This window comes from Lycorma delicatula, chromosome 3 (assembly GCF_047948215.1).
Source record: "Lycorma delicatula isolate Av1 chromosome 3, ASM4794821v1, whole genome shotgun sequence".
Taxonomy (NCBI): Eukaryota; Metazoa; Arthropoda; class Insecta; order Hemiptera; family Fulgoridae; genus Lycorma; species Lycorma delicatula.
This window is the reverse complement of record NC_134457.1, coordinates 116,683,578-116,699,073: the sequence shown is the minus strand read 5'-3', so window position 1 is coordinate 116,699,073 and position 15,496 is coordinate 116,683,578. Positions and strand designations below refer to the sequence as shown.

The window sequence follows — 15,496 nt, the reverse complement described above, 5'->3', positions numbered from 1 at the left end:
TACCTGTCTGGTTATTGTTGTTGCCGATAATCCTTTCCTGATTTTTTTCTTGAAGTTTGAGTGTAAGAAAAGATTTCCCCTAAAAGTGCTTTGTAGAGTAAGACAAGTGTTGGGGCTGTCTTCTAACAGCTTCTGGACTCGCTCTCAGTTTCATTCGGAGATCCACCACCTAGGCTCTTCCACCTCCGCCGCCGTTGGGAATTTCTTCCTCATTCGCCTTCAAAGCCATTGAACGGGTTCACTGGTTTTGTTTACGCTGGGTATTTTATTTCCCCAGTACTCTCCAACCAAATTTGGCGAACATATATCGCCAGGGGCGGCACCCGGTAGCAAATCCAATAACAGCCACGTGTTATTTTACTTATGCAATAAAAAATCGGCACCTACATTATGTTTCCAACTGAAAATCATGATCACGAAGAAAATTGGAATTAATTTTCCCCTGCTGAATTAAAAATAAGCCATTTCGTAGGCCAACTTTTTTCTTTTTTAAACTTCTAATTAAAAGTTTAACCATTAAAATTATAATATTACATTATATTAAAATTGTAATATGGTTATCCAATTAATATTAACTGTTATAAAGTTAATGTTCATAAGTTAATAATGTTCATAAAGCGTAAAGTTCATTTTAAAGGAAGTTAAAAAAACAGTCAACTTAACCACAGTTAATTTTCTAACTTATTAACAAGTTATGAAAGTCAGACAATTTTTTTTTCTTCGTTCATTATTACACGTTAAAATCGAGTCTTATTACAATAATCCTAAAAGATACGATAAACCAAATAAAGTAAGATGAAAGAGAATTGTAAATTATATTAATTTAGTTGACATCAAAAGCAATTTATATGCGAGCAGAGATAATGAGGAAAATATATGTTTTATTTTCTTTTCCTCTGTGAATTGAGAACTGATGAAACTTAAGTTTCTAGAAATTTACACTTAGTTACATACCGTAATTCCAGGATATCTTTCAATTTATTTATTTTTATTATTAATATCATTTCGTCGACCATCGGGACGGAGTGGTAGTTTCTGCCTTAAATCTGGAAGGTTGTATGTTCGAATTCGGTCAATCTTGGAATTTTTCATGCCCTACAAGACGTTTTGCATTAGCAACTGTAATTAGGTGAGTTACTTTTATTTCTATAATTAACTCAGTCTTCTCAATTATCTAATTTTCTTTTTTTAATTACTGTCTTTAAAAAATCACTTAGATGTTATAAAATTATTAATATCTTAATCATAAAATTAATTTTTTTTTTTTTTTTTTAATATTTATATGCTATATTTTTAGTTTAATAAACCGATTACCTTTTTAAAAAATTATGAATACTGTTGTTACGGAAATTTTAACAATTTTCCCGCTAGTATAGTTTTCTTTATAGCTTTTATAATAATTTGTTAGCAGCATAAAAGTAAGTAAATTGTCAAACACTTTGAACATAATATCTTTTAATTATTTGTGTTCTGATTAAAATATTTTGCTTTAACAAAATATTGGTATAATTTTAGCAAGGTATTACGTTATAGTTTTTTGCTGATATATATATATTTACACACAGACGAATCACGAAGTTCTCCCGACACTTTCGTAACCTATTCTACTTGTGAAAATAATGGAAAAAGTGTACACAAACATATGTCCTAAAATGCTTCAGGTGCGAGTTACGGCTAGTAAAAGATTTCGCTCAGATTTCAGCTACCATGGTGAAATGAGGACGTATTGAAGTTTTTAGGACGGTAATTAAAGAGCAGAATCAGTGATATTTTATAGTTTTTACCTTAAAAATCGAACAAGATAGAGCCCAGAACCGTAATTGGAATAAGGTTTAAGAAATATGCGGCGAAAAACAATAAATTGGGGTAAAAAATCGTATTTTTTTATGTTTGACGTACAGTAACTTTGATAAATGGGAAAAAACACGTAAAACTTTTAAACAAAACTTGTAGAAAATTTAATTCTGAAGAAAGTGGTTCAAGATAAGTTGAATAAAACAAAAAAAGTTAGAAAAATTCGAATTCTATTTGTTTTTATTATAGTATTATGACGTCGAATATGATACACCTGAATTTTAATGAGGAAGTTGAAACGGATAAAATGATTGGTCAACAAAATTTAAAGAAGTTTAGATTTATGGTATTTATTTCTTCTTTCATTATTACACGTTAAAATCGAGTCTTATTACAATAATCCTAAAAGATTTTATTTTATTTAATTTTAAAGTTACAAGTTATGAAATTCACTGTTATTGATAAATTGTTTTATTGTCTTAAGGTAAAAAATAAACCGTATATATTTTCCATTTTGAATGAAATGAAAAATACAAACAGAATTGTGTAACTGAAGAGAGAGGTATAATAAAATTTTCTCTTTGATGTATCAGTTTGGACTTTGGTTGTTCCTGCGTACTAAACATATATCTTCACTTGGTTTTAAAAATAGACAGGAACAGACTTTAAATATTTATGACATCATTTTCTTGGTTCTTTTAAGGAAAATGAAACGTTCTTCAATTTGTACTTTTGAAGTGACTTTAAAATGATGTCACTCGTTTGAGAGCTTTCTTCCAGAATATCTATACGTTTTTATCTATATTTTCTTCAGCTATCTTTACTTGAATGTTTTTTTTGGATTTTTTATATCTTTATGTTTTCAGCTTTATTTTCTTGTGTTATTTATTTGATTTTCATGTGAAGCATATTACACGTTTTATAAGTTGCTTAAAGGTTGCAGTGTTCTGAGTCATATTTCTGTACATCATATGAAACTGGTTTAATAATTATTTTTTTTGGAAAAAATCTTCTAAAAGGCATCATAAATTGTTTTTATTGCATATTCGTAGCCTGAATATATCTTCTTGCAACTACTATTTCTTCTACTTCGAAAATGTTTTGCTATGTTCAAGATTCTCTCTTAAACGTGTATCAGATTATAATTGGTGTAATAGAAATCTTACACTCCATGTAGAGATATGAGGTCTTTGAATTAATAAAAATTCTACTCTTGCAAACAGGTATATCAATTACTTTTAAAAAGAGTATATTACATTGATTCTTCTACTTGCTTCGGCTTTAATGTGTTTTCATTTAATTGATTTGGTATGGATTCTACTATATGATTAAGAAATCTGTAAGTTGTAGTCTGCAAGCTTCTAAAATTTTATAAATATTTTTACAATAATCAAATCAGATAGTTTTTTCCAATCTGATGATTGCATGTTGTCTACCATCACAGCCGATAAATGTTGTCAACAAACATCTAATGGTTATATATTAGGTGATAAGGGACTTTCATGTTATCGGGCGTGCTGCAAGCCACATTATTCTTAATTTATTTTTGATTCTTAAATGAGGTGAATTTACTTAATTAATCATTATGCATACCCATAATTTGCCCATTTCAAAGGCCAACATTAATTGCTAATTTTTATCATTTCTAAACCGTTTAAATAACGACGTATATAAAGCGATTTTTTTAAACCATACATACATTCATACAACTATATGTTTGTTTCCTTCAACCAGTTTTCCAGCTACTTCCCCCCCCCCTGTGTGTGCGTGTGTGTGTAGGAAAAATGCAGTTGCTGCTACCGGCTTGCCAGACTTGACATAGTCGCATATATAGTGCAATGTAAGAGTAAATATACCAGTAAACATGTAGTCAGGAACAGACTCAGGTCGACTTCTTCTGAGCCGTGTGGTTAATTGAATCCCAATCACCAAAGAACATCGATATCCACAGTCTTCCATTCAAATGTATATAAAATCAATGCCTTTAAAAGGACTCTCGACTTCAAAAATTAGCTGATTTTGCGATGATGAGTTTAACCACTAGACTAATCCGGAATATATATATATGTATATATATATATATATATATATATATTACAAGTTAATAAAGAAAAAGAAGAAAATTATTTTTTTTTAATAAATTTATTTACCAGTAACCCCTTACATATGGGATTCAATTTAGATTTCTTATGTTGTTTTTAGGGTAGAATTGACTTGTAGCATTTATTCCAGGCATGTCGAGCTTGCAATAGCTATTTTGTATTGTACTCGTGCAGAATTGGTGTAGAACATTTTTAAAACTTTGTGAATTCAAGTCTGCTAGAGTAAAGTGAATAAATCGGAGTAAAGAGACCATAACTTAAACTTGTTCTATTCCTTTATTATTCATGAATCGATGAAATCTTTCCCATTTATGTGTAAAACCTTTATTTATTTCGTTACGAGCAATCTTTCATCTTTTGACTTTATTTTTTGAAAAAGATTTTACTTCATTAATTTCTTATTATTATTTGTTTACTAATACAAAGCTGAATGATGACACCTGCGTTGGTAAAATAAATAAAAATACAAGTTCTGCTTTCTCATTTTTTAACAGACTCATTTTTTCATTGAAAATTAATTACTTAAAAGTTTTTCTATTATATTTTACTGTCTTTAAATTACAGTAATGAAAAATTTAGAGAATGTCGTACGTATTACATATTTAGAAAATTGGTTTATATTTATAGTTCATCTTTAAAAGATGAATATATTTGTCCAATATATTTTATTGAATATTTACATGCCCATCTTATGTCAGACTTCATATTTTATTTGTATCAATTTGGTGTTTTTAATGGTTTATATACAAATTAATATTTCCCAAAGGTACCTCTCAATAAGAAGTAATAAAAAATTAACATTATACATATACGTATGACATGTTATATTAATAATAAAACTGTATTTTTAATCTTTTTATTACCTCTGAAGAAAAGTACGTATGGAAATTTTATAGTCTAAAAAGTTACAAATAATTCAAAGTGATAGCAGTGAAATAAGATTTGGAAGTGGATCTTTTCATATCTTATAATCCTCTAAAATATTTACCTAAATATTATCTACCAAAATATCCACTTCCTATGTGCAAATTTAATTTGATATACTTCAATCTACTCCTAATAATCTGATATTCTGGTTAAGAAATTTTAAAATGTTCTAAAATAGATAATTAACTGAAGGAAATGGTATTTATGCCATATTAAGAAAGTTGAAAGTCTATTCTGTATCACTAATATTATTTTTTCTTATGTTGATAAAAATATTACATAAAATCATTTCAAAATTCATCTAATCAAATTAACCTAAAATTTGAGTCAATACTTTTGTTAGAACTTCCTGTTTACTTCGATAATTAGGGAATGGTGTTTACTAAGAACAATAGACAATTATTTCTTATTATGTGTGTGGAGTGTATTCATAAATTTCATATAATACAACCAAGGATTTCTAAAATATAAAACTTTCCACCAGGGGGAAATATTGTTGACCTGAAACAGGTTTCATTTTTTTCTGCCTACGTTAATACGTAAATGAAAGTACTGGTTGACATTTACCTTTAACGAGGGTAAATAATACACATAGCTACACACACCTACAAACACCTTTAATGAAGATGTTTGTAGTTATGTGAATTCAGTTGTAAATTTTATTTTATTTTTTCTTATAGCCTAGGAGAAGAGCTTAAAATTATTCAAAAGACAGAACTAATAGGAAACCGAATATTAAAAATAAGATTTGCTCCCTACAATAAATACTATAAAATGTAAGAAGAAAAAAAAATCATACTGTTACAAATAAAACATGATGTTCTGTCAGTTAACAAAAAGTGTAGTTTTCCAAACTTGAAGAAATGTTATTTATGGTTGTAGGCGAGGAATAAAAATTCTGTTAACATATAACCATTGAATAGTTAAAAAATAAAATAATTAGTTTAGAAAATTAGATATATTCAACAATATATTACTATGAAAAGAAAAACAGAAAACTTTTAACCTTCATAAATAAATTAACTCTGATAAAATGTCTGTATGTTTTAAAATCTTTCTTACTATAAAGGTTAATAAAAAGGGAGAGAAGTAATTTGTAATTGAGAGAGGAAAGAATTTTGATCTGAGATTTTTTTTTGTATCTCAAATTATTATTTACAATTGGTTTTGTAGATTAGAAACCGTTAGTAAGTATCATGACAATAATGAAGTTATAAAAGAGTTTTCGTTGAAACATCTTAATTAAATACATTCCAGTCATTTATAGTAAATCAAAGTTGGCATAAGAATTTTTAAAGTCCAGCCAGTAATGAACTAAGAATCATAATAATGTCCACTACAAGTAAAACTAAAACGTAAAAAGAAAAAAAAAATACTAACATAGGAACAAGTAACATTAGAAACATAAATGATCATAAATATCCTATGATATTTTCTGCCTAATAACCAGTATAGCTTTTTAAATTTCATAATTAAATAAAGGTCAATCAAGCGACATCGACTCGCATGACATTTGTGAGGAGAAGATATGACTGACTGCCCAGGAATCCATTTAGAAGGAAGTTACATCCTGCAAGCTAAAAGAGTATTTACATATTTACCCAGATCATCATCAACACAGAAGGTTCTGTGAACAATTTGTTTAATGAAACGAATTGGAAAAACATAAAGCCTCCTGAATATAACAAAATACCAATTGGATTTATGCTTCAATAATATGGATTTTAAGGAACATTCACATTAAACAAAAAATTGTTTTATATGAACCTTCCATGTTGACGATGATCTAGGTAAACACCTAAATACCGTACATTTTCAGCTTGCAGGATGTAACTTCCTTTTAAATGGATTCCTGGGCAGTCAGTCACCTCTTATCATCGCAAATGTCATGCGAGTTGGTTTCGCTTGATTGACCTTCATTTTCCATTTCTTTAACTATTCAGCTAGAAGGCCCAATCCAGATTGCACCATAGTCTAGGCTTGAGTTGGATGATCATCGACAGCCAATATTGCTTTGTGGTTGGTAAACGATGCATTAATAGTGCAAAGCATAAACGGAAATAAAATGAAACTGAAATTTCACGTGAAAAACTTTCTAAAGCTGACATAAAAATGAAATTGTTACAGCGAAAAAAATAATTGGATTGAGTTCAGCTTAACCTAGGACTGGACAAAAGTTTTCTGACTGGGACGTCCGATTGTAATTTTAAAGATGGAAATATTATTAATTTTAGAATTTTTCAGGGCACTAAAAGAGATAAAAATAAGTTCTTGAGGAAAATAAAACTGACTTGGTTTTCAAACCGCATGGAATAAAATTATGCTTCAGCCATTGATAGCGTACAGTAATAGATCCGGTAAATGTTATTTAAAAGATATATGCCGCAAATCTATTATTTAATAGTGACTATGACTTAACACCAAAAGTTAAAGTGAAAACATCTGACATCACTTTAATTTTTCAGTAACTACAGAATTTGTCATTCAGATATTTAAGATCATTAAACATGTAAGGTAAATCAAAAAATTTCTGTGTTAGCGAAGATATCTATTTCTGAAATATAGAAAAAGAAGTATAAATTTAGAAGACAAAGAGCTGTAAATATAGTGACAATAAAAATTAGTGTAAAAAAAAACTTCAAAACAAAAAGCCTTGAACACTTTTAATTTTTCTAATAAATATATGTATATGTGTATTTATCAGAAAAAAATTTATCAAAAAGAAAAAAATCTATATATATTTTTTTTTTTTTTACTTAATAATGATAGATTTGCTTTTTGTCTTGCTTTTTTCAGAAACTGAAGGCAAAACCTCACACCTTCCCTTAACTTTTATCCAATAAATGAAGGTTATTATATTTTCTATTTTAATTTGTATGTGTTTTAATATGGAATTTGGATGATAACTAAAGTACAATTATTCTTGCTAGACTGATTTCTTTACTATATTTATCATCTCAGATTTTTATATTACAGTTGGTTATATTACACTTGTATGGTGATGATGAGTAAGGTGAAAATTGAGCTATCATTTGAAATTATTAAACATGATTTTGTACATTAAGGAGTTACTTGTTTTGTGTTCAGTCTTACTATCTACTAACATTGTTTAAATTTTGGTCTTTTTGATGTCGGTTAATTTTGATTTTATTATCTCACTTTTTACTGTTTTATTTTTTATCTTATGTATTGTTTCAGTTGTTATTCTTGTTGAAATCTTTTATTACTTTTTTAATTTTAGTAATCTTTTACTCAGGTGAACATAAAATTTAGAACTGAAAAAGGAGTAGGTGTTTTATATAGTATTTTATATGCTGAATCTGAATATGTATTCTGAAACAAACCATTATGAAATTTTCTTAAGTTACAACCACTTAAATTTATTTGTTCCATCATTCGTGTAAAAAAAATACAAACAAGTTAGTACGTCTGTATGTTTGCTTATTGACATCTGATTTATATTGTGATGCATGCTGTAGACCCATATTTGATACACAACAGTCGAATGATGTCATTTCACGTCAAGCCAGACATGCATAGACATGTCAATGAGTCATGTAATGAGTAATTCAACATGATGAAATTTTCTTCAGTATGAGTTCAGCTCTTGGTATGACTTGCTGTGTTCTTTAGTTGTGGTAGTGGTTTTATCATGCACATATTATAAAATTGTTTCATATGTGATGGCATAAATTTAATGAAAGAGTGACAGAACAACCTTTGTTATTATTTGACTGAACATCAAAAGTTGATAAGTTGCGCGCGCGCGTGTGTGTGTTTCATGCTATGTTTTATTGCACCCCATGGAAAAAAATTTTTTTTGAAGTATTTTAAGTATTTATAAATTAAAATTTAATTATTTTTGCAATTAAGTTAGAATTTCTGTAATATGTTTAGTTTACTTTCATTCATTAAAGCATTGAATTTCACAATGAATAAAAATTGGGCTGGTAAAAATTTTCCAAATATTTTTTGTTATGTTTGCAAAGATTTCACTACTACAGTAATTCAACGAAAAACAGTATTGAATCTGTTGAAAACTGCTTACAAACATTATATTGACTGTCCTTTGGGAGACCAGGATAAATCTTGGTCTGCGCAACAAATGCTACATTAAACTAATCGAGTGGTTAAAAGGTAAAAAGAGAATTTGCCTTTTGGCATACCTATGATTTAGCTAGAGCCTACTAACCATTATGATTACTGCTATTTTTGCTTAACAAATGTTACTGGTTTCAGTTCAAACAATAAAAGCATTATTGCATACCCAGTGTTCATTCAGCTATGAGACCAGTACTTCATGGTGTTGATTTTGGTTGCTCTATCTACTTGGATAGAAATTTCTGATTCCTTAGAAGATTCAACTTCAGTAAATATTAATTACATTCCAGAAGAATCAAACACTGAATTTCACCTCATCACACAAGTAGAAATGAGTGACCTAATTTGTGATGTATTTATCAAAACAACATGCCGAACTCCTAGATTCACATCTTAAAGAATGGAATTTATTGAACAAGGATACTAAAATTTTATTATATAGAAATCAAAATGAAAATTTACTGAAATACTTCAGAAGAAGTGGTTTAATTTGTTCCTGCCAGGGGCCTAATATCTGAACTGGATGTTGAATATGTTATTCATGATTGCTGTGTATTTATAGACTCGTCAAAAAGAAGTTTAAAGGCACTGTTTCATAACTTTAATAAGTTTTCTTCTATGCCAGTAGCACATGCTGTAGGAATATAGTTATTATTATATTTATCCATTGTGTAATAAACTGCCTTATTGTATTTTCCAGTTATTTTATTGTAACTTAATTATTTACTGTTAAATTGTTCATACTTATAGTTTTATTTGTATCTTTTGAGGAATATCACTGGATGCTCCATTTTCTTGTAATTGTATTTTATATGATTTATTTATGTTTTCGCATAGGAGAAATCAATTGTAAATAAAACATTACAGAAAAAGAGTATATATGTTTATATTTGAGATGTATCGTAAATAAAAACAGAATTATGTAAATTTTTGAATCAAAAGTGGCATTATATCAAAGTCTTTTATTAAAAATTTCAGGGCAATTTTAAAAACGGGCAGATAATCAAATTTGTAGGTGTACACATAATACTACGAAACAATAATTTTCTATACTACAGTTATGACATTATTATTCTTCAGAGTACTTAATTTTATTAAATTACTTGTGTATTCATGCTGAGAATTTTATAACGTACAGTTTAAGACAAGTTCATAGGTTAATTTTATATATATATATATATATATGTATATATATAAAATATATATCTATATATATTTAGGTTAGTTTTATACATATGTAACGAATTTATATGCAAATCTTTGTTCAAAGCAAACTGTTTTTGTACACCCTGTTTTTAACCTATTTTATTAGAAATTTCTGACTTCTACATGAATTAAGGAATAGCATTCTGCTAAAGATCCCTATTGAATTTTCTGTAGAACAATTTTATTATGAGATTAAATTTAAATTGTGAATATTACAATTTTCCTATGGAAAATACAAATAACTATAATCTGGTTAATATTAGTAAGAAAAATTATTATACTTTATGTAGAATATTTTAGTTCAAATTTATTTAATGAAAAAAGATAATAATAAGATCTCTTCCATACTAACATCGACAATGTAATGGAATTTTTATAGCAATTACTAATCGTTTTTATGTATTAAATGTGGTAATATTGGATCATTTCAATCGCAGAAAAATTCTGAATATTTGTAGTTACAATTGTATTCTTTCCAATACTAATTTTCTAGGATTTTAAAAGTCTTTTTGGCAATTATGTTACAGCATTACAACAGCAAATTAATATATCTGTTAAACGTAATGTGTATGGATAATTTATATTAACCCCATCAGACATTCAGTTTAATGAATACTGTTACTTCAGTTATTTATTACTGTTAAATAACCATCGGTCTTCTGCTAACACTTTCTATTACGATATATATATATATATATATATAGTTACATAAATTTTATATAATACAAGAGACGCCTAGATTACAATAAGATGTCAAATTTTTAAATAATTATTTAGAAATACTCTAATTATTATTTAACTATACCATTATATACTTTTTAATTATTATTTCAAATAAAGTAATTATTTTAAAGACGTTTTAGAACAATTTTCAGTTTAAAATACAGAGTGGCGCTCGAAGTTGAAACAAAATTTGATTTGGTTAAAAAATATTTATTTAAATCGCGATACAGAAAAGTACAACAGAAATACATCGTGTTTACTGTAAACCGGTAGATTATGTTTTGCTTATCACAAGTTCGATATGACCACCATCACGTTTAGCGATTTGTTCTACACAAACACTTATGTTTTAATAACTCGACGACACATATCCTCGGTTATCTCGTTGCACGACTCAATGATCAGCCCTCACAGTTCCATCACTGCACGTGGATGTTTAGGAAAAATCTTTTCCTGTAGAAATCCCTAAAGAAAATAATCACACTGGATTTAAATCAGGACTGTTCGGGCGCCAGTTCTGGCCACGTAAAAGGATTAGGAAATCGTTTTGAAATGTCATTTACGTTAAAATTTTAATACAGAAAGTCTTAAACAACATCAGCTGTGTTTGGTATGGCTCCATTCTGCACGAATCACTCGTTTTCTAATTGAAAACCTTTTCCAAGAAGCTGAGGAAAAAAATTATTACGCTGCATGTTTAGATAGCGTTCACTGTTCACTTTCTGTTCAAAAAAGAATATTATTCTTTTTACACAGCGTTTTTTTTTAGACAGCGGCCCCTACCGTAATTCTTGAAGTGTGATGCACGTTTTCATAAACCACGTGTGGATTTTCGAAACTCCAAAAATGCACATTTCATTTATTAACAATTCTGTTTAGGTGAAAATGTGCCTCATCTGAAAACCAAACATTGTAAGATAATACGTCTTCGTTCACAGCCGATTCAGCGAATGCCATTCTTTGATGTTTGTTGCCAACCGTTAATTAGACAGCATTGTTATTTTGTACAGCTACAAGTGCATATCAGTTTTTAAAATTCGCTGCACAGATCATCTATAAGTGCCAAGTTGTGCTGCTGCTTTTCTTGTTGATTTGCCCGTGCTCCTCAGCAATGCTGGTCTGACAGCATCGACATTCTGTGAAGAGAACATTGGTTCGCGCTTACTGTCAAATACTGAACCGTCATTTTTACATTTTTCGTAAATTTTACGAATTACGAAATATTATTTTGTGCCATTTATTTCACTATCCCTAGTATTATTGTTATTATTATTACGTATAATTATTATTATTGTTGTTTATTATTATTTTTATTGTTTATTTTTTATCTTAGAGCAATAAATCGTATTTATATTAACACATTTAATTGTTAGTCCTCAGTGTCCTGGTAGAGCCGCGAACAAGCGACAATATATTTTGGCTGCATACCGTTCTTCAGTGATACTGTCGATGTTTTTTTTATCCATTTGAATTATTTGATTTAATTTATAAAAATTGTTTATTTATTAAGTAACAACTATAGCCGCCGTTATGAAATCTCATTACAAAAATACTTTATGTAAGTACAAAGAGCGCTTAAAAGTTTCTTCCTTTAAGCAAATTCTTCTACGTCGAATATCTCCAGATTTATTTGTATTGACTCTCTGAAGCCCTAGTAGGCGCTGGTGTTTTGTTCTAGGCTTTTTGTGTTTTATTGTCGTTGTATTTGAACCACCAAGGTTAAACCAAGAGGAACTCTTGACAAAACCCTTCTAATGTTTTAGTCATGCTGAAGAGTATTTCCCTGCGGTTCCTGCCGGATAACTGCTCTCAGTTATATTTTTTTTAATATAACATACGGATTTATGCAATTCCTAAGATAAATGACTATAGAGCTGATTCAGATATTTATTCACAATAGTAAATTCATGTTATTTTTTTTAAGCATTTAGGTAAACTACGGTAATAATTTGTTTAATTAAGTGCACATTATTTTTTATTTAAGAGAGGACGAGTAATTTCAGGAAAAGTGAATCATCATTGATTGAACGACATAGCTGAACCCCTCTTTTGAATTCATTCAATGTACTTCCATATCCAACCCGATGCGGGAAGTAAGCCTTGTACCTAGGTGACAGGAATCTTGAGCGCGCAGTGGGCTAATACTGTACACTTCGTTAAAGCTATTAGAAATTTAAATATTTATAAATTTAAATCTCATCACATTTAAACTTAAAAATTAATATAGATAATATAAATAATGACATGAGCATAGAGTCTACTAAAGTGTATATTTATAGGAATTTTTTGTAGTCTATTAGTTTTTCAAATTACACTGTTTACAAAAGATGAAGCTGTAAATAACAATCCGCTGTAATCTATTATTAACTAGTATTTACTAGATTTGTTTTCTTCTCTCTTATTTTATTTATCTCTGTTTTATTTCATTTTTATTGTATAAATATATCCTTCAAAAAAATGAAGTAACTTGCATATTATCTTGAAACAGTTTCAGAACAAAATTTTCTTTAAGGACAAAAAATTTTTCATATTCCCAACATACTAAGGTGAATTCTTAAATACTATATAGAAACACAATAATATATTATGAGAAAATGGTACATTATTATTCACATATAAATTTAAAATTAGATAATTATTACCGTGCAGATTTAGGCTGTTAATTAATATTACGTAATTTATTTTTATTTTTATTGAAAAATAGATTCTAGAAATAATTTTTCTCATATCGTTGGCAAAAAAATAAGTTATATTCATCAAAATTTTCAAAATTTAATAATCGTTTTCTAAAAAAATTATGATAAAATTTACAACATTTTAAAAAGGCTACCTTTTGCGCTTCAAGTAATCTACAGCTATAAATGTAACGAATAAATAATTCTAATTTTACAACTTAGAAATAGGGGTAATAATAAAATCTGTTTCACAGACAAATTTGTTACAATATTCTTGTATTTTTAAAAGCATGAAAATATTAATCTCTTTTATTCACTGTTTTTTTCTATTATTACAGGTCGGTATGCAACGAACACTGGGAATCAAATGAAGCACGGGTTTATTACGGTGTAGTATTGTTAGTATTACAATATGCTGTACCGCTAACTGTGTTGGTTTTTACATACGCTAGTATCGCTGTAGTCGTTTGGGGAAAACGACCACCAGGAGAAGCAGAAAATGCAAGAGATTTACGTATAGCTCGTTCTAAAAGAAAGGTAAGAATATCAGCAGTTTTATTTTTCCCTATATACTTTGTTAAAACCATTTTATTAAAAAGTAATTAATAAATAAATAAATAAAAAACACCTCATTAATATGGTTGTATAAATATAACTAACATTTAACATAAAAAACATTTATTGTAACCTAATACGAAAAAAAATTATTTAATCAAACTGCATGCAGCGTGATTACTTATTTTACTGCAATTTTATTTGATCATAAATAATAATAAAGCATCATTACTTTATAAAAATAAATACTTTATAAAACTGTTAAAATATTACTTTGTAAAATAAACAATTTTCCGTTCTTTAGTTGCAAAATTTTAAAACGATTTTGTTGATGAGTTTTTAAACGTAACAAAAACGAAACATCGTACTTTTAAATGTTTCTTTAATATTTATGATATCATTAGAGAAATACTTAACAAGTGTTTCAGCTTATTTCATGTGAATATTGAATTAAGAGGCTTAAGACATTAATATAAACACTTTTAAGTGTATAAAATTATTTCAAGGAAAATTAATAATACTCAGTTTACCGTAAATAATTTCTATATTTTAATTTTTAATGTTAATTACCATTTTTTGTTAAGTAGAATTACTATTTATAATTATGTTTATTATTACACGATAACATTTAATAATAACAACATTTTATTATATTTATTGCTGCGATTAATATATTGAAATTCATATCAACAACAAATTTTTTTTTTTAAATTTTTACGGGTATTTTGAAATCGATGGCAACCTGAATGACAAATTCGAAATATTTTTAATGACTCAGTAACCAACTTGCTGTTAACCTCTTGATTAATGGCTGAGATGTTGGTTAAAGCGATTACATGTATTAGACCAAGAAACCTAATAGAAATAATCGGGAAGAGGCTTCTATTCTTGAGTTGTGAACAACTAAATGACGCATACCATGTAAAATACGAACTTTTGCGCACGGAGACTATTTTTCGGCTGGACATTAGATCTCCGTGAGAATTGGAAAAACCGGACCGAATGGGTAATCGTTGAAAATTTCATCGGGTACCTGGCAAGAAAACGGGCTGCCAGGGGAATTTAGGGTTCCGCCTGGTCTTTCCTGTGTTTTGGTTTTGTTGTTTTTGTGTCATTAGGTTTGATGTTTATGTAGTGTTTTATTTATTTAGTTTTATTTTTAACTTTATTTTTATTTCCTGTTTTGTGTTATGTTATTGCTGCGTGTTGAACTTAACTTCTAACCTATCGGGTAGGTAGTTGTGTTTTAAATTTCAGTTTCTTCATGTCACTCAGTTTTTTTAAAGACTCGACATAGATGCCTTTTTTTTTTTGAAAGAGTTCATTTCCTAGTAGTACACCGATGGGAAGATCACATGTGGTATTCGCATCGGTGGTATCCTGACTGAGGATAGAACAAGGCTGAGAGATGCC

The 15,496-nt window shown here is 28.3% G+C and overlaps 1 protein-coding gene across 1 annotated transcript in view; it reads left to right on the top strand.

Annotated features, from left to right (window-relative positions):
• LOC142321199 (RYamide receptor-like) overlaps positions 1 to 15,207 on the top strand; it is a 110,662-nt gene extending 95,455 nt beyond the window's left edge. The window contains exons 4-5 of the mRNA XM_075359195.1: positions 13,867 to 14,065; positions 15,202 to 15,207. Coding sequence (XP_075215310.1) covers positions 13,867 to 14,065; positions 15,202 to 15,207 — 205 coding nt within the window. The remainder of the gene's footprint in view (positions 1 to 13,866; positions 14,066 to 15,201) is intronic.
• The last annotated feature ends 289 nt before the right edge of the window (positions 15,208 to 15,496 follow it).